General features: G+C 39.9%; 1 protein-coding gene and 1 long non-coding RNA gene across 7 annotated transcripts in view; one reads left to right on the forward strand and one right to left on the reverse strand.

Annotated features, from left to right (window-relative positions):
• Positions 1-17,451, reverse strand: part of LOC109549864 (uncharacterized) — a 52,378-nt gene extending 34,927 nt beyond the window's left edge. For 4 of the 6 annotated variants that reach the window (XR_012324419.1, XR_012324417.1, XR_012324416.1 and 1 more), the window contains exons 1-4: positions 17,320-17,451; positions 12,427-12,480; positions 9,088-9,186; positions 8,540-8,659 (exon numbers count right to left, since the gene is read on the reverse strand). This is a non-coding gene — a long non-coding RNA (uncharacterized lncRNA). The remainder of the gene's footprint in view (positions 1-8,539; positions 8,660-9,087; positions 9,187-12,426; positions 12,481-17,319) is intronic. The other 2 variants (XR_012324418.1, XR_012324421.1) reach the window with 1 other exon arrangement.
• Positions 17,428-21,672, forward strand: LOC117307516 (tubulin alpha-1A chain). The gene is made up of 4 exons (XM_033866797.2): positions 17,428-17,569; positions 19,605-19,827; positions 19,970-20,118; positions 20,480-21,672. The coding sequence occupies exons 1-4, from the start codon at positions 17,567-17,569 to the stop codon at positions 21,458-21,460; spliced, it is 1,356 nt and encodes a 451-aa protein (XP_033722688.1). The 5' UTR covers positions 17,428-17,566; the 3' UTR covers positions 21,461-21,672.
• The last annotated feature ends 2,545 nt before the right edge of the window (positions 21,673-24,217 follow it).

Consider the following 24,217-nt stretch of genomic DNA (forward strand, 5'->3'; position numbering starts at 1 on the left):
TAACCACTGCACCACCAGGGAAGCCCTACTATCCTAGTCTTAGAATCAGCCATTTCTCCATGGAGCTCTGGTTCCTTTTACAAGAGAATGTTATTAGAAATACAAGATAGGTGTGCTTGTTCATATTGGGGTGTGTCATTGCTTCTAGGCACTCTCAGCTGACAGAGAAAGGAAATATATGTATGTATACTAATCTGTATATATACACACATATTTATTAATATTTCTATATGTAACAATTGTATCTATATCAAGCTAAAAATGGGTTCACACTGATGTTTTGAATTCTAATCCATTATCACATGGATCATTTTACTTTTCTCCTCTTGCTTGTCTGTAACCTCCAACTCCAGCACTAAGGAAGAAATCTGGCTCTCACCATTCCCCATCCATTTACCTGATTGTTCAGTTCCAGTATGGATGTATACTGGTTTCGGAATTGTTAACCTGTACCTTTGTGGGAAACAACTTTATTGACTAGAGTATAGTACTTATGTATGACTCCGTTCACTTTTAGTCATACAGGCTCCACTCATTTCCAAAGTTACTTAGATCAGCACCTTTTCTCCCCATGCTTTTCAGAGAGGTTGGCTCATACATTTGTCATACAGCTAGATCCCTTTATCACATTCTATTCTAGGATTCTCTGACCTCCTAAATGTTCTGAAATAGTTTTTCCAACTTACAATCTTGGTGCTAAGGGAGCTCTTTGCTACTAGCATGTAATTATTTCTAGACCTATTCAGTGAGAACCAGGAAATAATTTTTTTCATGGCTATCATCTTTCTTTTTAAAAAAGCTTTATTTAGATATAATCAACCCATTCAATTATATCTAACCCATAAAATTCACCCACTTAAAGTGCACAATTTAATGGTTTTAAGTATATTCACAGAGTTGTGCAACCACTGTCACATCAATTTTAGATTATTTTCATCACCCTGCAAAGAAATTCTGTATTCATTAGAAGTCACTCTCCATTTCCCCTAACCACTTCCCATACCCCCTCTCCCTACCAGTCCCAGGCAACCATCAATCTGCTTTATGTATGTATGGATTTGTCCATTCTGGACATTTTATACAAATGAAATCACACAATATGTGGCTCTTTATGTCTGGTTTCTTTCACTTAGCATAATGTTTTCAAAGTGCATCTATGTTGTAGCATGTATAAGTACTTCATTCCTTTTTATTGTTGAATAATACTCCATGGTAAGGATATACTGCAATTTATTTGTTCATTCATCAGTTGATTAACATTTGGGTTGTTTCCACTTTTTCACTATTTCAAATAATGCTGCTATGAACATTTGTGAACTAGCTTTTGCGTGGCCATTTGTTTTCTTTTCTCTTGGGTATATAGCTAGGAGTGGAACTGCTGGGTTATATGGTAACTCTGTGTTTAACATTTTGAGGAACTGCAAAACTGTTTTCCAAAGTGGCTGCACCATTTTACAATCCCACCAGCAATGTATGAGGTTCCAATTTCTCCACATCCTCAATAGCACTTGTTATTATCTGCATTTTTTATTATAGCCATCCTAATATGTGTGATATGGTATCAGACATTTATTTTTAATCATAGAATCTTCTAGCAACTATGCTCTTTTCCCAACACATATTCTATGGTAGGAAAGTTTATCAGGTAAATTTCATTTAACGGTTACAGTTTATTGTTGATAAATAGCTCTGAATTAGTAGAAAGAGAATGAAATCTAAATTTAGATATACTTAAGCTCAAGACCTAAGTTTCTGCCTTCTTATGTATATAAAATGAAGATAATGAGAATATCTATCTCACAAGGTTGTTGAATGGATTAAATAAGATAAATTGTGAAAGCTCTCTGTAAACTATAAGGCACTACACAAATTCATTATTCCTAGCATTGTGGGATGGTAAAAAAGTAAAAGTTTTTCCTTAATGATGCTCCTTTATAAGATGCTGCACTAGACTTTGAGCTCCTAAAGGAGTAAAACCATGTATTAATCTTTGAGTCCCGGACAGTGTCCAGCACATCTTGAGCCTACCACCTTCTCCTTCACTTAAACTCTCAGGGAACACTCAGACCCATAGATAGGAATCATCTGCTTGCTTTTTCCTCAGTATTCACTTTTCTGTTGTCTTCTCAGATTATTAGAATTTCTGCAGGCAGGGGTTCTTCTGGGTTTCCATCTTGTTTGTTTCAGGTCTTGCCTCCCCTCTTGTTTCACCCATTTGGATTTAGCAATTCAGCTTTAGAATGTAGTAACCTAAGCTACTTGCCTGGAAACTTGATGGGTCACTGCATCTGGCTATTGCCCCATGACTCCACACCCTATATCTCACCTCCCTGCCCCACCTCGACACTTAGGACATTATGAGTTGGACCATCTGGGGAGGGACACTAGACACTCAAGTCCTATCAGTTACCAAATCCTGAAAAATCTGCTTCTAAATCTCTTACGTTGGATTCTTCCTCTCCATTTTCACTGCCATCAGCCTCATTTAGGTTTCATTACCTCTTAGATCTTTCAGATCATATGTCCATCTTCAAGGGACTTTGCTACTAGACCATAGGGTAACTGGAAAGGAAATAAGAGTACTGGAAATTCTGTTTTAAAATAAGATACCAGGTATTCCCTGGTGGCGCAGTGGTTGAGAGTCCACCTGCCAATGCAGGGGACATGGGTTCGTGCCCTGGTCCGGGAAGATCCCACATGCCGTGGAGCGGCTGGGCACGTGAGCCATGGCCGCTGAGCCTGCGCGTCCGGAGCCTGTGCTCTGCAACAGGAGAGGCCACAACAGTGAGAGGCCCACGTACCACAAAAAATAAAAAAATAAAAAAATAAATAAAATAAGATACCAGTAGTAAACTGAGACATGGCATGAAGCCACATATACAAAAATCTGGTACAGTGAATTTCAAACAGTAGGTTTACTACTCATTAGTAGGTCAAGAAATCAATTTAGTGAATTGTGGCCAGCATTTAAAAGGTGAAATAGAATAGAATTTTAGGTAGAAAATACCAGATGACATTATGCATAGTAAGAGTATTATTCTGTTTCGGATATATAATATGAATGCAAAATGTATTTTTTACAAGGGGTCGATGGTCAAAGGTTGAAAACACTGAACTAGTGGTATTCTATATATTATGTTAAACCTAAATGTTAATCTTGATCTACATTTAACATAAAAAAAATATACCAGAAGGCCTATAAAGGATTAGAACTTGGACTTCTTGGGTTTGAACTCTGGCTCTAATATATACTTGGTATCTTTCAGAAACTTACTTATAAACATTTTGTGCCTCAATTTTGTCATCTGTAAAATGTGCATATTTGGCACATAGTAATAAATTAAGAAATAAATATTCTCACATCATTTAGCAATAGAAAATTCCATTTTTCTAACAGTTACCATTCTAAGTTGGGTCATAGGCTTCTCACACATAGGCCCATCATCTATAGATTAGGCCTATTATCTATAGATTTCAATAAAGACTCTTTGGGCTATCATCTCAGAATCCAAAAGCTACCTACAGATGCTGTTATGAGAAATTATGCTGTCCCTGCAACCTGCTTTTACTTTCACTCTTAGACATTCCCAGATATACCCAACATTCTGACAAGATGTGTATCGTACCATAGCCTGCCCTATGTCAAATATCGAACATAATTTCTACCAAGTCTTATGCTTGAAGGGTATAAGCTGTATGCCCTCATTTAATACTTGTACTAGTACACATCACTGAGCTGAGGACTTCATTTACACAATACAGGAGAAGTTCAGCAACATTATGCCAGTAACACAAGGATTGACTACGTTTCACTGAAGTTAAACAGCTGATGCATTGCTTTTTGAGAACTCCTCTCTTAGCGGTTCTCTAGTAAATGTTTAACAGCTAGCTCTCAGAGAGGGAAAAAAGCCCCGATTTGTAGCACTGGCCAATTTCCATGGTGTAAATTCTTCCCTCATGACCAATTTCAAGCTACCAATGTGATTCTGATCACTAAATACAGAACCGGGAAGAGGTACATACAATCAATTCTCACGAGCCCTTACAAGCAGACCACCGCACACCACCTGCATGTAACTATTTCAAGCTTTTTGTCCAGTGCGTATGGAAGAATGAAAGCTTTTTTAAATAAAATATTTTTTAATCATCAAATATTTCTTTGCTTTGAAATATCAATTCAATGGAGTTGGTTATGCAAAGAGAAAGGCAAGATTTATTCTGGAATGAAGATTTTAAAAAATATTTTCCTTTTATTTTTATTTTAAAAAATTTTGGCCACACCTTGTGGCATGTGGGATCTTAGTTCCCTGACCAGGGATTGAACCCATGCCCCCTGCATTGGGAGCACAGAGTCTTACCCACTAGACTGCCAGGGAGGTCCCTGGAATGAAGAGTTTGAGACAATGTGGCTCCAAGGCACTAAACCACTCTGGATAATGTAAAATGTTACAGCTATCCAGATTGTTCTTTTAAAAGGCTTTCTTTTCTAAATTAGAATTCAGACTAAACAGCCCCTAAAAATGATCTCCTGTTCTTATTAGATAAGGAAATGAGAAGAAGAGATCAGGTGAGTACAGGAAGGCTCTAGAGGCAAGCCTTCCTCACACTGAAAAAGAACTGCCAGGTTGACTGGACTGGGACTGCAGAGCCCAATCTGAACCATCCATCTAAAGACTCCACTAGGTGTTATTACATATGGAATAACCTAGATTTGGGGAAATGCAAGGATGGGGAATTGCAGGGTTCTGGAGGACTGTCCTGGTAGAGCCACTGTGGCAAAGCCAACCACAGAGAGAGCAGACGTTCTGAGTTTCAACTACCCTACAAGGGGACAGAGGAACATCAGAGCCTATACTCTTCACCTTGACACAATGATGTACTACACAATTTATTCCCACATGAAAAGCATTCTCTATTAAATGGAATACATAGAATAGTAGTTCAGAGTCAAAAGCTGGAGCAGGATAGGTCCAGGTTTAAATTATCATTTTGCCACTTATTAGCTGTGAGAGACCTTGGGAATATTATTTAACTTCTCTGAACCTCAGTTTCCTCAACTGAGGAAAAATGTGAATATAACTGTACCTACCTCCTAGAATTATTTTAAGGATTAAGTTAGATAATACATACAAACTCCTTAGCCTTGATTAGGTGCTCAAAAATTAGTAATAATGACAATAATAAGTAACTCTCAGTCCTACTTTTGGAGGCTAGATACCTGGTTTTAAGTAGATATTATGTCTTAGCTTTATAATAAATCTCACCCCAGATTTATAATTGTTTCCAGGTAAATTCAGGGCTAAAACTGTCTATGACTGGGCAGGTGTTACACAGGAAACAAAATCTAAAGCCTGCATCTGTACAGGATGGCTTAAGTAAGTGGGCTGTATTGATTGTGAGGTTCATCTAAGAGCTGATGTTTAATCTCAAGAGACAATGTCCGTTATTCTGGGGATGATGCTGACATGGATCTTTTTTTTAATTGAAGTATAGTTGACTTACAATGTTTCAGCTGTACAGCAAAGTGATTCAGATCGATATATATATATATTCTTACAAGATACTGAATATGGCTGGCATGGATCTTTATCAGAATCTTCTGGATTCCTATTTGAAATGGCGCTATCATTTGCACCATGGCTTCTGTGGTCACTACAGTGTCATGCTGTCAGCAAACATTAAGGGGGCCACCCTACCTCAGAATAGGAAGTCATCTAAATCTAACGAAATCTTTCTTGTCTGTGCTCCCTGTCTCAGACTCTTTACTGTGTATTTAGTCAAAGCTGGTGACACCAGAATATAAACCTTATTTTATTAAAGCATCCCCCCAGGGTCCTCTTAGTGCTCTGCACTGAGAGCACTGGCGTTCGTGAAGAGGAAGCTGAGGATGAACTCTTTGTGTGAAGTCTCCATTTTACACTGATTTTCACTGAACACAAGATGGACTGTTTGCAGCAGGACCATTGGGGACAACAGGCTCTGGATTTTGCGCAACGATTTCTATCTCTGGTCTTTCTGGCATTGATTAAGGTTTCAGGCAAACAGAGGCCCTGAGGACCTAGCAACAATCGCTAGGGAGCTTCCTGGTTGCCAGCAACAGTAAATACCACAGAGACACAAAGACTCAACCTTTCACATGCACACAATGAAACCTAGAGCCTGGTTTCTTATTTCAGATACAAGAGTCCTCTAGGTAGAGCACAATAGCTTCTTCTTTCCCTTCTTTATTTAGATTTGTTAAATTTTGTACAGAAATACATACCGCCCAGGAGCCTATATAACCACCTTTTTTCTAAATTTGTCCAAGAACATTTATATTATAACCTCCCTCTTAGAACTATCTTTTTTTACTATTTTCAGGGAGAAATGGAAGGAAATAGTGTTGTATATCTGACTTTGGAATTTTAAATAATGTATGACTTGTTTAATGTGTTTGTAATTGGCAGTCTTCTGTAAGAGTTACAATTGATTTCCACCCTTCTGAAAATATTCAGGAATATTATCTGAAAGCTCTTCTCCAAGTTTACTGTCTAATATGCTTTTAGAAAAGATAGAAGCATACAGAATATGAAATAGAGCACTGGCAACTTAAGGTTTTTTCATGACTCATTTAAGGAAATTGCATAATAGCCTTCCTCATCCAACCTCACACACTCTTCTCAAATACCTTGCTGTTTTCCTTATTCTATTCCCTCATCCTCGTCTCTTTTTCCATCCTTTCTATGGGCCATTAACTTTTCTCTCTTTTCTCTAAGGCTGTAAAACTCTCTAGGGTACAGTCATGTGGTATGCAAAGTGATGAGGGAAAACTGAACTACCCCCAAGCTTGCTAGTCTGTCTCCTGGCAACTGTATGATACGTTGCTTAGTAACACGAAGGGTGAGAGTGAAGTCTCTCTTACATACCTAAAAATACTGAAATCATTTAAAAATATTAATACTGAGCTTATTTAGTAAAGTATGCTAAATCCAGAGACAATCTTACCATGAGGAGGGACTTATTTCAGGGCATGCTACCTTGAGTAAACCTCTGCATCTCTTATAATCTGTATACTAAATAACACATTGCTGTTCTTATAAGCAGATGAAGAAAAAAAACCGCAGCCTTTTCTAATCCTTTCTCTTCAATACATGCACAATCAATGTTTAAGGGGAATAGAGAAATGATCTTTAGGCTGAGCAGCCTTTCCTTTCTTCTGCACATGCATAATTGATTTTTAAATCTAAAGGAAAATGGAGAAATGTTTCCCAAAACCTTTGCAGCTGGACATCACTGGGAGTTGCGTCTTTCAGAATTATGACTGTCTGGAGAGTAATTCTCTGTCAATTTATCTGGGGGTTATCAGAATTTAGAAGTAACTGAATCACACTACTCCAAAGCATTGAAACTCTTTAGTTCCAAGCAGTAAATTATTAATTCTAAGAGAATACTATTTACTGAATTAGACCTACTGCATCAGACTCTTCAATGCCGGAACTGGAATCAGTATTTTTAACTAGCACCCTAGTTACTTCAGCACATTTAGGAAACACTGGTGTAGTGGATGATTCCAATATGTTACAAAGGGTTATCTTCTACTATTTTGGCTCATGGATTTATACATGTAATGCTTAAAGAGGAAACTCAAAGAGCAATTCCTAAATATTCTGCCACATCCTCCCCTTGAGCTAAGTAAGCCCTTTGGCTAATAAAATTGGTCAAGCTTTAGATGATTAGTCATTTGTTCATCCTGCAAATATTTATTACGACAATTTTGAAATATAATTGACAGAATTTAGTGATTAATTGGGATTAACTTAAATCAGTTAATAATATATATAAAGTGCTAAGAATAGCGCCTGACACATAGTAAATATTATATGAAGTTATTATTATTTTACTCTAGCTTGATAGGCTAGAAAGATGGTGACAATGAACTGATATTGAGAATAGAATAATTGAGAGTATAGAATACTCAGGAGGGTAATGGAGAAAAATAACTAATTTCACTTAGATATATTGAATTTGAGATGCCGGCAGGTCATCCAGGGGAATAAAAACCAGTAAGAAATATAAGTCTCAAAGATGGGGGGCATGTTGTATAAGACTTTTAAAAAATAAATTCTTACTTTTTGTGTGGCTAGCTCTACATAAAAATGGACCAGTTATAATTCATCAGTATTTTACTTCTAACAATATCAATGCATCTATAAACAATTTTGGAGGCAGTAAAAATTTTTTCTCACTAGTAAATCAATCTCACCCTGATTTCTCTATAACATGGAATTAATTAAGACAAGGACTTGAGAGAAAAAAAGAGAAACACACATTTGGATGGTTGGGGGAAGGGACTCTGGAGCCTTTTTTTGATTGCTACTAAATCCCTGTAGCCAGTACACCATGGCAACCTTCCCAGTCTGCCACCTAATTTCCATCTGCTTTGAGGTAAAGGAGGGGCAGGACTGAAGCAGTTCAATGTGCATTCTTGTGAGTGTATGTAATTTGGGTTAATGAAATGCAACTAAATTATAAATTGTGTTTCATGGAAAACTGAGATTACCTACTGTCTTTTACACTTCCTTCTCTTTCTTCTCTTCTCAGGATGCCTTTGAGCCTCTTCAAGTTTTGTCCCCTTTTTCCAAATGTCAGATTCCATCAGTAGACTTGGGTAAAGCACCTCCTCAATGTACCAGAGCAAAATTACAAATTAAAATGTGTATCTCAGTACATAAATATTTTGTTAAAAACAGTGTTTCAGTAAATGACTGAACATCAATGAGTGACCTCAAAACATTGCACTACAATACCAGAGACGTATTTTTCATATTACAGAGTACACGTGTTTAATGTGTTATTTTATAAGTCTTACTTCTGGAACAGAAATTCATTAATATTTGTCTCTGCTATACTACATATAAACGTCCTTCCCAAAATAGATGAAACTCAGGTACCAGAATCACCACAGATAATTCTTAACCACCATTATCCAGAAAAAAACTATTATTTAGTAATAGTGCATTTGTTGACCAGAGGTTGAAAAAGTGAATGTTAAGCTTTAAATAAAACTCTGAATTCAGGTGTGGGGTCATATTCTTACCTAGACCTTACCATTGAAATTTTGCCAAGGGGAATGCAGTAGATAGTCTTTAAAGGCCATACTTAGTGAGAGCCAGCCAGTTCACTCAATACCTTGATCAGTGCTGAACCCTAAAATAAAGATAAATGTAGAAAAAAAAAAGAGAAATGTAAATTCAGCATGTCAGCATAATCATATTCACCTCCTTGCTTAAATTTAGAATTTGAGGTGTGTTTTTGTTGTGGAATTCAAGGGAAACTTAGTTGTTTGAATTTATCCATTTACAATCAAACCTACATGAGGAGGGCAGCATGAGGTGGACAGGTATGGTCATTTCAAAAGGATGCAGAGGCAGTGTACACCATAGTGGGATGAAGTGGGGAAATGTGACACAGTTCTTTGTGTCTGAAAGCTCCTGCGCTGACCTCTCTCTCACAGCACTCAACACAGTTTCCATTCTCGGTACCTTGAACTCCTCTGGGCCAGAAAACATGTTTTATGTCTTTTGGCCAAGCCCTTGCTGTATACTTATTTCCTTGTAGCTAAATCCAACGAACACTCTACTGTCCTTATTAACAACCCCTCTACAGTATTTGATGTTACTCAGCACTCTATCCTGACACTGTCCTTCCTTTGTTTCTACAACATCAATGTCTTCTGCTTTTTCTCCTCCTTGGCCAGTGCATCTGTGTGCCCTTTTCTGACACTGCTTTCTCTTGAAGTCCTTTACTGTTATTTATTTATTTATTTATTTATTTAAATTTTTTGGCTGCGTTGGGTCTTCGTTGCTGCGTGCAGGCTGTCTCTAGTTGCGGCGAGCGGGGGCTACTCTTCGTTGCGGTGCGGGGGCTTCTCATTGTGGTGGCTTCTCACGTTGCGGAGCACAGGCTCTAGGCGCTCGGGCTCAGTAGTTGTGGCTTGCGGGCTCAGTAGTTGTGGCGCACAGACTTAGTTACTTAGCTGCTCCACAGCATGTAGGATCTTCCCGGACCAGGGCTCAAACCCGTGTCCCCTGCACTGGCAGGCGGATTCCTAACTACTGCATCACCAGGAAAGTTTCTGTTTTTAATTTACTAAGTCTATTCCCAAATCAGGTAAGTCAAACTCCCAAATATCCCCCAAATCCATCACTTTCCTTCTAACCACTCTCTTTCCCTCTATCCCCATGACTTTCATCATAAAGCCTGGATGATTGCAATAGCCTCCTAATTAGTCTCCTTGTCTTCCATCTCAAGCGCTTCCAATCCATTCTTTAAATCCATAATGGTCTTTCTAATCTGGTCTAAATTATGACAAAAAGGAGAATTAAGCCCAAGGCTGCCTGCTCTGGAGGCAGCAGCCCCATCCTTCATTCCTTGCTGCTCCTCATTCCTACATATCAGCAGCTCCTCTAGATTCAACCTTCCATATATTTCCCAAATATATCCACTGTTTTCCATTGCCACTACCACTTCCTTAAATCAGTGTTATCATCAACTAACCAGCCATCTTCTAACCAGTCTCCCTGCTTCGTGTTCCTCCATCCCCAACTTTGTTCTATCTATTCTCTCTCCACAGAGCAGTCAGGATCTTGCTGAAATGCAAAGTTCATTATTCCTCTTTCCTTTAATGGCTCTCACTGAGTTTGGAATAAGGTCCTTTCATAATCAGTTCTTTGCATAATTCTCCAGACTAGTACTCCCCAATCCCTTTATACTTTATGTAACAAACCATAACAAACCACTTCCAGTTTCTGAAACTCACCCAGTTGTCTGTGTATTTGCATGTGGACTCTCCTCCGCATTTGTACCTACTACTCTTATTCATTTTTCAAGACAGCCCCAAGTATCACCTCTTCCAGGAAGCCTTCCTGCATCCTCTACACCACACCGCCCCCCAAAGATCTGGAGATTATAAGTAATACATATCTCTTTGCACAGGATCATGCCAAGCCTCTTCCTTGGGACTTATCAGAATGCATTATGTCCAGTTAAATCTTAGCCAAACAAGCACCTATTAATACCCTAGAGTATGCTTGGCCCAATATGAGCACCTTAGAAGGCAATCAGTATGTTGTCAGGAAGAAAACAAATAAATCAACATATGAAGCCTATACGGTTGTTCATCCATATGAGTTAATCACTTGGGTTAAAAAAAGATTTTAATAATTTAGAAAATGATTAAGTTGGAATATGTATAAGCTAGAAAGAAAGGAGGCTTTCCATATATATATGGTACCTTGATTTATGACAAAGGTGTCACTGCAGTCCAGTGGGAAAAGGATGGTCTCCTACATAAATAGTGCTGGATCAACCGTATAACCATATGGAGAAAAAAATAATCTTAATCCCTACATTGCACCATACACACAAAAATATCAATTTCCCTGTGTATTGTGGAACTATACAAAAGGTTTAACAATAAATCTTTCAGGAGAGTATGTTAATGACCTTGTGGGTAGGCAAAGATTTCTTAATTATAACTCAAAAATTGCTAACAATAAAGAAAAAATGGTAAATTGAACTACATTAAAATTGAGAACGTCTGCTCATCACATGACATCATTAAGAGAGTGAAAAGACAAGGTACAGAGTGGGAAAAGATTTTCTTTTTCCATCTGTAAATCCAACAAAGGACTCTTATTCATAATATATAATGTATTCCTACCAATGCTTAAGATTGGTAAAAACAGGCAACCCATGAGAAAACATGAGAAAGACTTGAACAGGCATTTCAGCAAAGAGGATATCCAGATAAACAAATAAATAAACAAATGAAAAGGTGTCAACCTCATTAGTTAAAAATTAAAGTCATGGGACTTCCCTGGTGGTCCAGTGGTTGAGAATACATCTTGCAATGCAGGGGATGCCAGTTCGATCCCTGGTTGGGGAACTAAGATACCACATGCCGTGGAGCAACTAAGCCCACGTGCCACAACTCGAGAGAAGCCCATGCACCGTGACGAAGAGCCCGTGTGCCGCAACTAAGACCCAAAACAGCCAAAAAAATAATAAATAAGTACTAAAAAAAAATTTAAGTCACAATGTGATAGATATACTATAAACTCTCCTAATGGCTACAGTGAAGGAGGATGAGGAATGACCAGAACTCTCGCATACTACTAGTGGGAGTGTACATAACCACAACCACTCTGGAAAAATTAACATTTTTTTCTACTAAACTGAACATATACATGCCTTATTACCCTACAGTTCCACTCCTAGGAATTGAAATTCCTAGCATCAGAAATGCAAACAGCAGAAATTTGTAAATATATTCACCCAAACACATGTACAAGAATGCTAATAGCAATGCCATTTGTAATAGCAAAAAACAATGCAGATATCCATTAACATTGGGAAATAGATAAATAAATTATAGTATATTCATACCATAGGGTAAATAAAAAATTAAAGTCATGGGACTTCCCTGGTGGTCCAGTGGTTCTAAATAAAGAGAAATAAGAACAATTTACAATTGCATTCAGTGGTATGAGTAAATTTCACAAACATAACATTGAATAAAAGAACTCACATATAAAAGAGTATATTCCACTTATATAAACTTCAAAAACAGGCAAAACAAACCCATTGTGCTAAAAGTCAGTGGGGATTACTGAGAGTAGATAGTGACAGGGTAGGGGAACCAGAGGGAGGCCTCTCAGACAGTTCTGTTACTTGATCTGTATACTGGTTACACTAGTAATCATAAGTTTGCAAAACTGTACATTTATGATTGGTGAAAATTTATGTACGTACGTTATCCTTCAATAAAAAGTTTTCAAAATAAAGAATAAAAAAGAAAGAAAGGCTTTTCACTTGGTGAACATAGCTGTCCCTGTGTTGCCCATTCAACAGCATAACTTGAAATTCTGGGTTACACTTGGAGAACTCTATTCTTATACCACACCACTGGCACATAATGTTGTTGTCATTAGGTTCCAAATATACATTGTCACACCTCTGATGCTGACCTCTCTCTGAGCAGTGCCAATCTCAGATTCCCAGTGGCCTCTACGACTTCTCCACCCAATCCACCTATCACCTCAAACAGTATAACATTCAACTTGCAAGATCACATTGACTGATGGGTCCTGCCCTTAACACCCTCCCCAAAACACACACACAAACGCATGTATCCTGCTTAGACGTTATCCCTTCTCAACTTCCCTATTTCTGTAAAAAGCAGCACTACCATTTCATTCTCTTAGTTCTCCAGGCTCAAAACTTTAAGGGTTAATTTTGACTCTTTCCTTTTTACCTCATGTCCAGCCAATCACCAGTGGGATTCTTCCTTTGGATGGTCTCTTCTATTATTACCTTCTACCCATTCCTACTGTAATTACAATGGTTTGACACCTTCTGCTTAGATTATTACCATAACCTCCTTATTGATCCACTTATCCCCAGTCTCTTTCCCTACTCCACTTACCTGTCAGATTAATTTTACAAAAATGCTATTCCTTTCCCTCCACTCTTTTCTATAAGAATATAAAGGCTTCACACTGTCTGTGTGTGTGAACTCAGCCCAAACTCCTTCTTCAGACTGGGGTTCAAAATGCTCCACTCTCCTCATATAACACATCACCCACAATTCTCTTGCATGCGCTAATCAAGTTAATTTCTTTGCCCTCCCTTACAGAGGCACCATATCATCATCATACTATGTCTTTGCTAATATTATTTTCCCTATTTAAAGTACTCACTCTGGGCTTCCCTAGTGGAGCAGTGGTTAAGAATCCACCTGCCAATGCAGGGGACACGGGTTTGAGCCCTGGTCCGGGAAGATCCCACATGCCATGGAGCAACTAAGCCAGTGTGCCACAACTACTGAGCCTGTGCTCTAGAGCCCACGAGCCACAACTGCTGAGCCTGCGTGCCACAACTACTGAAGCCCGCATACCTAGAGCCCGTGCTCCGCAGCAAGAGAAGCCACCGCAATGAGAAGCCCACACACCACAACGAAGAGTAGCTCCCATTCACCGCAACTAGAGAAAGCCCGTGCGCAGCAACGAAGACCCAACGCAGCCAAAAATAAATAAAGTTTTAAAATAAAATAATAAAGTACTCACTCTACTCCCAACCCATTCAGTTAAAAGCCACCATTCCCAATAAAGGTTTTCACGATAAACCATAGATTATAATATAAAGACTTTTTCCTCCCTCTTAAATTTCTATAACTTTTCACTTAAGGCAGTATAGAATAAATTGTGAAGTAGATAAAATTTGTCTTCAGCATTCACAATTTCTTTTTTTATATCCTTTAAAATTTTATTAAGAAATTTTCAAACATACTCAGAAATAGAGAAAAAAGTATAATGAACTCCATATACTCATTATTAAAACTCAACAACTATCAAGATTTTTGCCACAATCTGTTATCTACCATCGTTTCCCTTTTTCTTTGCTGAAATATTTTTATTTATTTATTTTTTTGCGGTACGTGGGCCTCTCACTGCTGTGGCCTCTCCCGTTGCGGAGCACAGGCTCCGGACGCGCAGGCTCAGCGGCCATGGCTCACGGGCCCAGCCGCTCCGCGGCATGTGGGATCTTCCCGGACCGGGGCACGAACCCGTGTCCCCTGCATCGGCAGGCGGACTCTCAACCACTGCGCCACCAGGGAAGCCCCAGGATTCACATTTTAATGAAGAGGAGATGTAGACACCCAAATAAATAATTTAAATTCCACAAATATTATGAAAGAAAAAATGTTTTATCCTAATTTTACTGTGGACAAGAAAGAATACATTAGTAGAATATTTATACACGTATACTGATGTAAGTTAAAGAATTTGGCAGTAAATATAAAAAAATGATCTAGTAGGACTTCCCTGGTGGTGCAGTGGTTAAGAATCCGCCTGCCAATACAGGGGACACAGGTTCAATCCCTGGTCCGGGAAGATCCCACAGGCCACAGAGCAACTAAGCCCGTGTGCCACAACTACTGAGCCTGCACTCTAGAGCCCACGAGCCACAACTACTGAAGCTCACCCGCCTATAGCCCATGCTCTGAAACAAGAGAAGCCACTGCAATGAGAATCCTTTGCACCTCAACGAAAAGTAACCCCTCCTCGCTGCAACTAGAGAAAGCCTGCACACAGCAACGAAGACCCAACGCAGCCAAAATTAAATAAAATTTTTTAAAAAATGATCTATTAAAAAAATTTTTTTTTGCTTCCCATAGCTTGTATGCTATTAAGTCAGATAATCAGGAACAAAAAGAATAGATTATTATTTCCCCTCCTCTCCCATTTATATATTTAAGATTAACAGTGCTCACATAGTCTATTTCTGACCTAGATCTTATTGTTACTTATGTCCGAGGGGAGGGAAAAAAATCCCTATTTTCATGAATGCTTCTGAGATAGAATTACAAAGTATCAATTGCATGAGCCCTCCTCTCTTTTATTTAATCCTCTGTAAATTGCAGTAAAGAACTGAGACTATTGGGGAAATGACATATTGCTTTCATATTGTAAAGAAAATAAAATTCAAGACTGTGCCTCTTATTCCAAAAAAGGAGATGTGTACACTTTACCATGGTCCAGTTGTGTGCAATTTATTTCTTTATTAAACTTTTGAAAAAAGTATTTTCAATGAGCTACTTATTAATCCTTATACTTCCCTATGCCATTTAATTCTTACTTTTGTTAAGTGTATTTTCTGGTTCAGTAAAAAGTATTCAAGTCATCCTTAACCCTTCTGTCTCTTTACTGAAATATACTTTTATTTGCTAAAGGTATAGAGACAAGATAATGAAAATTATTTTTCCTGTAAAATATGAAAGAAGTAGATAAAATTATTTGTATGTCGGGTCTCATTTTTTTCTAGGGATGACTACCGCAGCAAATTTGAACAAGTAAAGCAAGAGCTGTGGCTCTCAGGCTAGAAAAATCCATGGTCGCCACTGTCACACCACAACCTGCAGCAGCTGTCTCAAGTCCCTCCCTCCCACGCCCAAGCACTGACTGCCAGCCCAGCAGGAATGAATGGGCTCTGCAGAGCACTATAAATGGTGCTGCAGACGCTGAAAATCTGTTGCTAAAAACCAAAAGGAAAAATTATCCGCCAAAATACAAATTTTCAACTTCGGTGGCAATAACAACCTTCTTTACCTATGAAATTTCATTAGCAACGTCAAATGGTACCCAGTCAGAGTCATATTCCGCATACCACATCCTTGTTGGTAATGGAACCTTTCTAAATAGCAAAAGAATGTTACTGCAATCCATTTCCTAGGGCTGAAAGCAAAGCCTTTTGTCCCAAGAGGCAATTGAGCAACCACCAGAGTCTCTAGTTGAATAGCAACAGTATGAGGCTGGCTACAATTCCCACAGTTAAAAGCCTAATCTTAGAGAAGGAGAATTTACTGAATTCGCATAAGAGCTACATAAAAAAGAAATGCAGTTATTGAGCTGACATCTACACGGTCGTCTGTGGAAGGAGACAATATTACAAAATGGTTTTCTTTTTTACACTATACAGCGCTCCTCCTTTTTAATTTTCTCTTTCCGGAAGAGAGAACAATGAAGAATATAACTGCATGCACAGGTAGTACTAGCTTCTGAACTCAGTTCTTTCTCTTTGTATTTTCTCAATTCTATATTAGGCAATATGATTCATTTTAAGGAACAATACACTACATAAAATATATTACATAGACTTCTGGTAAAGGAATATTTCTAGCAGACTAAGTATGGTATGTTCATTAGATCTTAATTATCTTCATGTTAGAACTACTTGTGTGCTTCCGTATTTAGTATGATTATGCTTTCCATCTTCTGTTTTTGTTTAACTATTAGGGAGAGGGTTGCAAAAGAAGATCTGAAAATAAATTACTTGAACCTGAGAAACCATTTTGGATGGTCCTATTATTGAATTTTTTTAAATTAAAAAAAATTACATTTACCCAAGCCATTTTAAGCAACATTCCCATCTTCTCTTCTACTTTATTTTTAAAGCAATTAGAGATGTTGAATCCTCACCGAATGCAGTTTAGTATACTTTGAGGGAGGGGCTGGGAATAATTTTCCATTAAATATCTCATCTCAAATTCTGCGATTACATGTTGGGGAAAAAACCTCTTACATTGGTAATTTTAACTGTAGTTTGAGGTTTAAACAACATAAAACCATCCAACTCTAGTTCTCTTTCTTCCCTCCCCTCACCCCTTCCCAACCCCACCCCATAATGGATGTTCGGCTGACTGTTTTTGCACGGTCTCTTTGTCTGAAGGATGCAAACAGTCTATGGATGCTAGGGAAAAAGGGGTGGGTGAGAGATTACCTCATCCCATGTCGCTTGCACCAATCACCACTCTTCTGTCGTGGCTTCTCTGGGCAGATTGAGGGGTCTGGACCAACAGGAAAAGGCCCCAGCCCATCCCCATGGTGACCGAATTGTATATAGGGAGCCGCATCCGCCCATGTGCCGCAGGTTCTCTTACATCGACCGCCTAAGAGTCGCGCTGTAAGAAGCAACAACCTCTCCTCCTCCTCTCCGCCATCTGCTCGGCAGCCACAAAACAGCAACTATGGTAAGAATGTTTTCTCCGGCTCTTTGTGACCGTTGGGTGGGGTCAGCCTCTCAGGGTCTACTTGGAAAATCTTCTTCCTTTACAACTCGTTTGGATCAGTGTAGCTTTACGCTTTATTTGCGAGGTTGAGATTTGCCCCAAATCCTTGAGCCCGGCCGCCGCCGCAGTGCGGGGTGCAGGAGCCCAGCCAGAACCGCGTCCAGGGCGCAGCGGAACAGTGAGGGAGAACAAAGGCGGCGCGGAGGGAGTTTTTGTTATCCGAGCCCTTCGTTGCAGCAAGCAGCTCACGGGGCAGGGAAGGCGGTATTGGCGTCGCCTGTTCGGCCCCTATGTGTGCGCACGGTATTCGTGCGACTCGAAGAGCCCTTCCTCGCGTTGTTCCCCAGGGACAGGGAGAGGAGGAGTCGACCAAAAAGTCTGGGGTCGGTGGGTGTTGCTGGGAAGAAGAGGGGGAGAGAAGGAAAGGGACAAAGCGGAGCTTCGGCTTAATATAAAAAGATCCCTCGCCAGTTCGTTGACGTTTTAGAAAGATACCCATGTATTAACGGGGAAAATGGTTAGTTTCTGTTGGAACCCGTGGCGGCCGGCGTCAAGGCGGCGCAGGGGCGGAGTTGTTTGTTTCTTGCTTCTCTGGCCTTGGAACCACAGGGCGGGGTTCGCCCTCACTAAGCCTCCTCTGTCAAGAGAAGACTTTTAATAAGCCTTTCATCTTTGCAGAACCGTAGGCGTTAAAAGGTTTTTCATTCACTGTTAAAACTTAGATGAATTTTTTTTTTCTTGAGGAGCAAAATCACAATTCACTTGACAAGCCCTTTAATGTCTGGTGTGGGGCCGCCCAGCCCTGACTGACTCGTGTGTGTCCGTCTTGGCCGCACGTTCAGCGAGAGAGAAAGCCGATTTTGTGAGCCAGGGTGCTGTATTGCGGAGGACCCAGGGAAACGCCCTTCCCTCCGCCCCCCCGCCCCCATTTGTCAGTGAATAGACAACGGATAGACAAAAGAAGCTGTAGCCATAGAAGCCATTGAGAAGACACTCTCTGTTGAATGTAATGAGTATGAATGTTCTGTATTCTGTGACGGTTACAGAATCTCAGAATGAAAATACTATTTTGTTGTTTTAAATAATATTTCATTATCCTTTCACTGGGCTTTTTTTCCTTGTTTGGTAGCTTCTCATGTGCTATTTATTTGTAATTTAGGAACCGTTGTTTTAAAGATACTAATAATTTTTTCAGTTTTTTTGCAGTGGAGAAGATTCTGGGAAAACTTTTTTTTTTTTTTTTAAGAAATGAAAATGCTGCAGACAAAGAAGACATACTCTTGTGCAGCTGTCTTTTGTTCTAGTGCATCTTAATTAATTCATTTCAATGTAGGCATATGGTCCCAGGCTGGGTCAGAGGAGGAAAACTGGCAGAATAGCACAATGAGATCATGTAGGCACAGTTGCTGGAAATAGAGCTTGCTCTGTTAAATAATGTAGCAGACAGTACAGGCTGGCACCAGGCACAGCAAATGCAGCAATGCAGCAATGCAGAAGGCATTCCTTGTTTAGCTTCTAATCCGCTAGTACTGATGGATTCTGCAGAAAGACTGCAAAAGGGTGTGGCTTCCAGCCTCAGCTGCAGTACAGATGTCCATGTTGGAATACCAAGTCCTATTTAGCAGAAATGCTCATCTTTATTTAAAGGGAAAGGAGGCAGTAATATTGATGACAGTTAATTACTGATTGAATTTACTTCATTTTACAAATTCTGTGCTTTGAATATTTTTTAAATATGAGAAATCTTCTATTCAAGCACGGCTTTTGGAACAATGGGCTTGCACCATGTGCTAAACAGTGCAACATTATTATTCAGATCACACGCATCTGCAGCATTTACAGCAGGTGGTTTTCCTTAACTGTTTCTATTGTGTTATGAATATGACCTCAAATAAATTTGAAGAATACTTCTATATTTCTTAGTTTTAGAAATTTACTGAAAACTGAAAATGCTAATATAACTAATTTTACAGTTTTTCTCTGTTCCTTCCCACAGCGTGAGTGCATCTCCATCCACGTTGGCCAGGCTGGTGTCCAGATCGGCAATGCCTGCTGGGAGCTCTACTGCCTGGAACACGGCATCCAGCCTGATGGCCAAATGCCAAGTGACAAGACTATTGGGGGAGGAGATGACTCCTTCAACACCTTCTTCAGTGAGACAGGCGCTGGCAAACATGTGCCCAGGGCAGTGTTTGTAGACCTGGAACCCACGGTCATTGGTGAGTTAACCTCAGTAACCCCAATGAGATCTTGGGGGTCTGGGACAGAAGGTGTGTCCTGGGGGCTCCTTTGATGCCCTGGGGTCGAGCAGACTTGTGCAGGTTGTTAGTGATGGGTGGCTGCTTCATTTTCCTTTTCCAGATGAAGTTCGCACTGGCACCTACCGCCAGCTCTTCCACCCTGAGCAGCTCATCACAGGCAAGGAAGATGCTGCCAATAACTATGCCCGAGGTCACTACACCATTGGCAAGGAGATCATTGACCTCGTCTTGGACCGAATTCGGAAACTGGTATGTTTATTCTCAAGAATAAAGTAAATTAATGAACCTAAGGGAGATATTTGGAATATGCTCTTTTTTTCCACACAGAATTGAAATGTAATAGTAAGGTTAATTATTCCTTTAAAGATTTTTTAAAGTTCAATTAAAATATGAACTATTGATGTCATTTTATAAATATTAATGGAGATGTTTTTAATAAAGTAATGCTGAGTAATTTAAGGAAGGTCTACATTTTTTAAAAAGTGTTTCTTGTCAGAATACAACCTAAGTCTTTGGAGTTAATATGAAAAGTGAAAATACTTATTATGTTTACTGTGAGGGTATCACAAAGAGCAATAACTATGTTTTTTCTATTCTTCTTTTGTAACAGGCTGACCAGTGCACAGGTCTTCAGGGCTTCTTGGTTTTCCACAGCTTTGGCGGGGGAACTGGTTCCGGGTTCACCTCCCTGCTGATGGAACGTCTCTCTGTCGATTATGGCAAGAAGTCCAAGCTGGAGTTCTCCATTTACCCAGCCCCTCAGGTTTCCACAGCTGTAGTTGAGCCCTACAACTCCATTCTCACCACCCACACCACCCTGGAGCACTCTGATTGTGCCTTCATGGTAGACAACGAGGCCATCTATGACATCTGTCGTAGAAACCTCGATATTGAGCGCCCAACATATACTAACCTGAATAGGTTGATAGGTCAAATTGTGTCCTCCATCACCGCTTCCCTGCGATTTGATGGAGCCCTGAATGTTGATCTGACAGAATTCCAGACCAACCTGGTGCCCTATCCCCGCATCCACTTCCCTCTGGCCACATACGCCCCTGTCATCTCTGCTGAGAAAGCCTACCATGAACAGCTTTCCGTAGCAGAGATCACCAATGCTTGCTTTGAGCCAGCCAACCAGATGGTGAAATGCGACCCTCGCCATGGTAAATACATGGCTTGCTGCCTGTTGTACCGTGGCGATGTGGTTCCCAAAGATGTCAATGCTGCCATTGCCACCATCAAGACCAAGCGTACCATCCAGTTTGTGGACTGGTGCCCCACTGGCTTCAAGGTTGGCATTAATTACCAGCCTCCCACTGTGGTACCTGGTGGAGACCTGGCCAAAGTACAGCGAGCTGTGTGCATGCTGAGCAACACCACAGCCATCGCTGAGGCCTGGGCTCGCCTGGACCACAAGTTTGACCTGATGTATGCCAAGCGTGCCTTTGTTCACTGGTACGTGGGTGAGGGCATGGAGGAAGGAGAGTTTTCTGAGGCCCGTGAGGACATGGCTGCCCTTGAGAAGGATTATGAGGAGGTTGGTGTGGATTCTGTTGAAGGAGAGGGAGAGGAAGAAGGAGAGGAGTACTAAAGTTAAAATGTCACAAAGGTGCTGCTTTTACAGGGAAGCTTATTCTGTTTTAAACATTGAAAAGTTGTGGTCTGATCAGTTAATTTGTATGTAGCAGTGTATACTCTCATGTACAATTACTGACCTATGCTTTAAAACACGACGCTTTGTTATAGATCCAAGCTATCCATTTCTCTGATGGGTTTGAATAAAGTATTCCCTGTCTTAAATGAGCTCAGTCTTGTGCTTTCTATTTGGGTGTCTGAAAATTTTCATCTCTTCAGTAGATTGAGAAGAAAGAATAACTATTGACTGTGGTTTATACATATTCTATGCAATGATTTATTTTTTAATTTTAAATTGTCTTAGTATATTATAAAACTTATTTATAAAATATAACATGCATATCTAAAGATTACTATTAGATGTAAATCAACCGTACTTCAATTTTAAAAATCGATTAAAAAAAAGGCGGTAGGGCTTCCCTGGTGGCGCAGTGGTTGAGAGTCTGCCTGCCGATGCAGGGGACGCGGGTTCGTGCCCCGGTCCGGGAGGATACCACGTGCCGCAGAGCGGCTGGGCCCGTGGGCCATGGCTGCTGAGCCTGTGCGTCCGAAGCCTGTGCTCCGCAACAGGAGAGGCCACAGCAGTGAGAGGTCCACGTACCACGAAAAAAAAAAAAAAAAAAGGCGGTAAAGATTACCATTACATAACATCCATGCTACTCTTAAGTTTTGACTCCATTATAATAGTTACTTAAATTGCTAGTACTTTGAGAATTGATATTGGCTAATGCACAACCAAAATCTGGTTGACTGCTGAGTCTCATACAACTAACATAAAATGGTGAATATTCCAAATGCATCATCAGGTCTTATAAGCTTATTTTCATGCCCCTCATCTCCTTGGCAAGTGTCTAGTGCCATCATGCTTCCTCTGCCTTGGGTTCTCAAAAGTAGTCTGTTCTCTCCAAGCAATTTCCTACTATGCTAGACCTAGTTTTTTACTTTCTTCTCTCCAAAGTTATTTTCAGCTGAATATCACACTGGAAAAGCCTGATACACTTATTCACTCTAATGTGTTAGTTATATGTCTGAACTTTAACTCTCCAAGGATATTCTTATTTTAATATGGGCCAATAACTTCAAAGAACAAAACTCTAACAGTGTAATAGTAGGCATCAACAACCAACACAGTGAATGAAACAGTTTTGGACCAAGGGGTTGTGTCAACAATAGAGTTCAGCTGCCAGTCCAAATGACCAAAAGGCTAAGAACCCAAGGACTGCAAGTTGTTTTGTGCCATCACATTACCTTGTTCTGGGATAATATCCAGTGATGATGAAAAGATTTTTTTGGTATTAACTGCCTATTTAATTTTTTTTTCCTTGGCACTGCCAACTAAGGGGTGTAATAGAATTGTAGTACTGGAATCTGAGTTTAATGTAAATTAATGGAGATAATGAAGAAGAAGAAATAAGCCAAGATCAGCTAATTTGAGGAACTTGCCTGGTGGTGCAGTGGATAAGACTCCATGCTCCTAATGCAGGAACCTGGGTTTGATCCCTGGTCAGGGAACTAAATTCCCACATGCATGCTGCAACTAAGAGTTCACATGCCACAACTAAGGAGCTGGCGAACCGCAACTAAGGAGCCCACCTGCCGCAACTAAGACCAGGTGCAACCAAATAAATAAATATTTTTTAAAGAAAAAGATCAACTAATTTGAAAGCCAATTCAGAATTTCTCAGTAGTTTTAACTAAAGCTAATGCAAACAGATCTGATGCACAAAAGTAAAAGGTCTTGCTCATTCAGATAAAAAACAATGTGGAGGGACTTCCCTGGTGGTCCAGTGGGTAAGACTCCATGCTTGCACTGCAGAGGGCACGGGTTCAATCCCTGGTTGGGGAACTAAGATTCCACATGCTGCACAGTACGGTCCCCCCCCAAATTTGGCAACTAGATAAAATGTCAGTTTTTTAATGTACATTCCCAGCACACAGCAAAATATAAGGGATACGGTAGATGTACAATGGTTATTGGTTGAATGAGTAAAACGTAGGATAAAAGAAATACAAATATAAAAACCAGAAGTTAAATAAAAGTCCTATGATCCTAATCTCAATTGTAAATATCAGTGTGAATTTGTTATATATTCTCTATTATGAAAGAAAAAAAAAACATTTTATAGTTTTGTCCACTGAAAATGCCTAGAACCAATGTAACAGTAGTATCCCCAGCACTCAGATGGTGGTCACTAAATATCATTTCTCACTGAAAGGAAGCAGGACATTTTAGAGAAATGACTAATTCCAAGCCTGGAGCAGGAAATATACAAGTTCAGCCCAAGTATTTTCTCATTCCAGAAAGCAAGGAGGATATAAAAGACTAAAGTCAAATCAAAGGGACACAGGAGTCAGGTTGAAGGGGCTCTCATTGATGGTACAATATAAGTATTGAAAACAATACTGGCTGCAATATATTGAACCATACAAAATTTGTTAAAATCCATGAGATCATAATGGCTTTGTTTAGTTTAAAAAAGAATGTAGGGCTTCCCTGGTGGTGCAGTGGTTGACAGTCCGCCTGCCGATGCAGAGGACACGGGTTCGTGCCCTGGTCTGGGAAGATCCCACATGCCGCGGAGCGGCTGGGCCCGTGAGCCATGGCCGCTGAGCCTGCACATCCGGAGCCTGTGCTCCGCAACGGGAGAGACCACAACAGTGAGAGGCCCGCGTACCGCAAAAAAAAAAGAATGTAAAAATTACTAAAAACATT

Source organism: Tursiops truncatus, chromosome 11 (assembly GCF_011762595.2).
Source record: "Tursiops truncatus isolate mTurTru1 chromosome 11, mTurTru1.mat.Y, whole genome shotgun sequence".
NCBI classification, from domain to species: Eukaryota; Metazoa; Chordata; class Mammalia; order Artiodactyla; family Delphinidae; genus Tursiops; species Tursiops truncatus.

Bases quoted from the DNA above. Each gene is read 5' to 3' on its own strand.
- LOC117307516 (XM_033866797.2), top strand. The intron at 19,828-19,969 runs GTGAGTTAACCT...TTCCTTTTCCAG, and splicing joins CCTGGAACCCACGGTCATTG to ATGAAGTTCGCACTGGCACC. The intron at 20,119-20,479 runs GTATGTTTATTC...CTTTTGTAACAG, and splicing joins TGGACCGAATTCGGAAACTG to GCTGACCAGTGCACAGGTCT.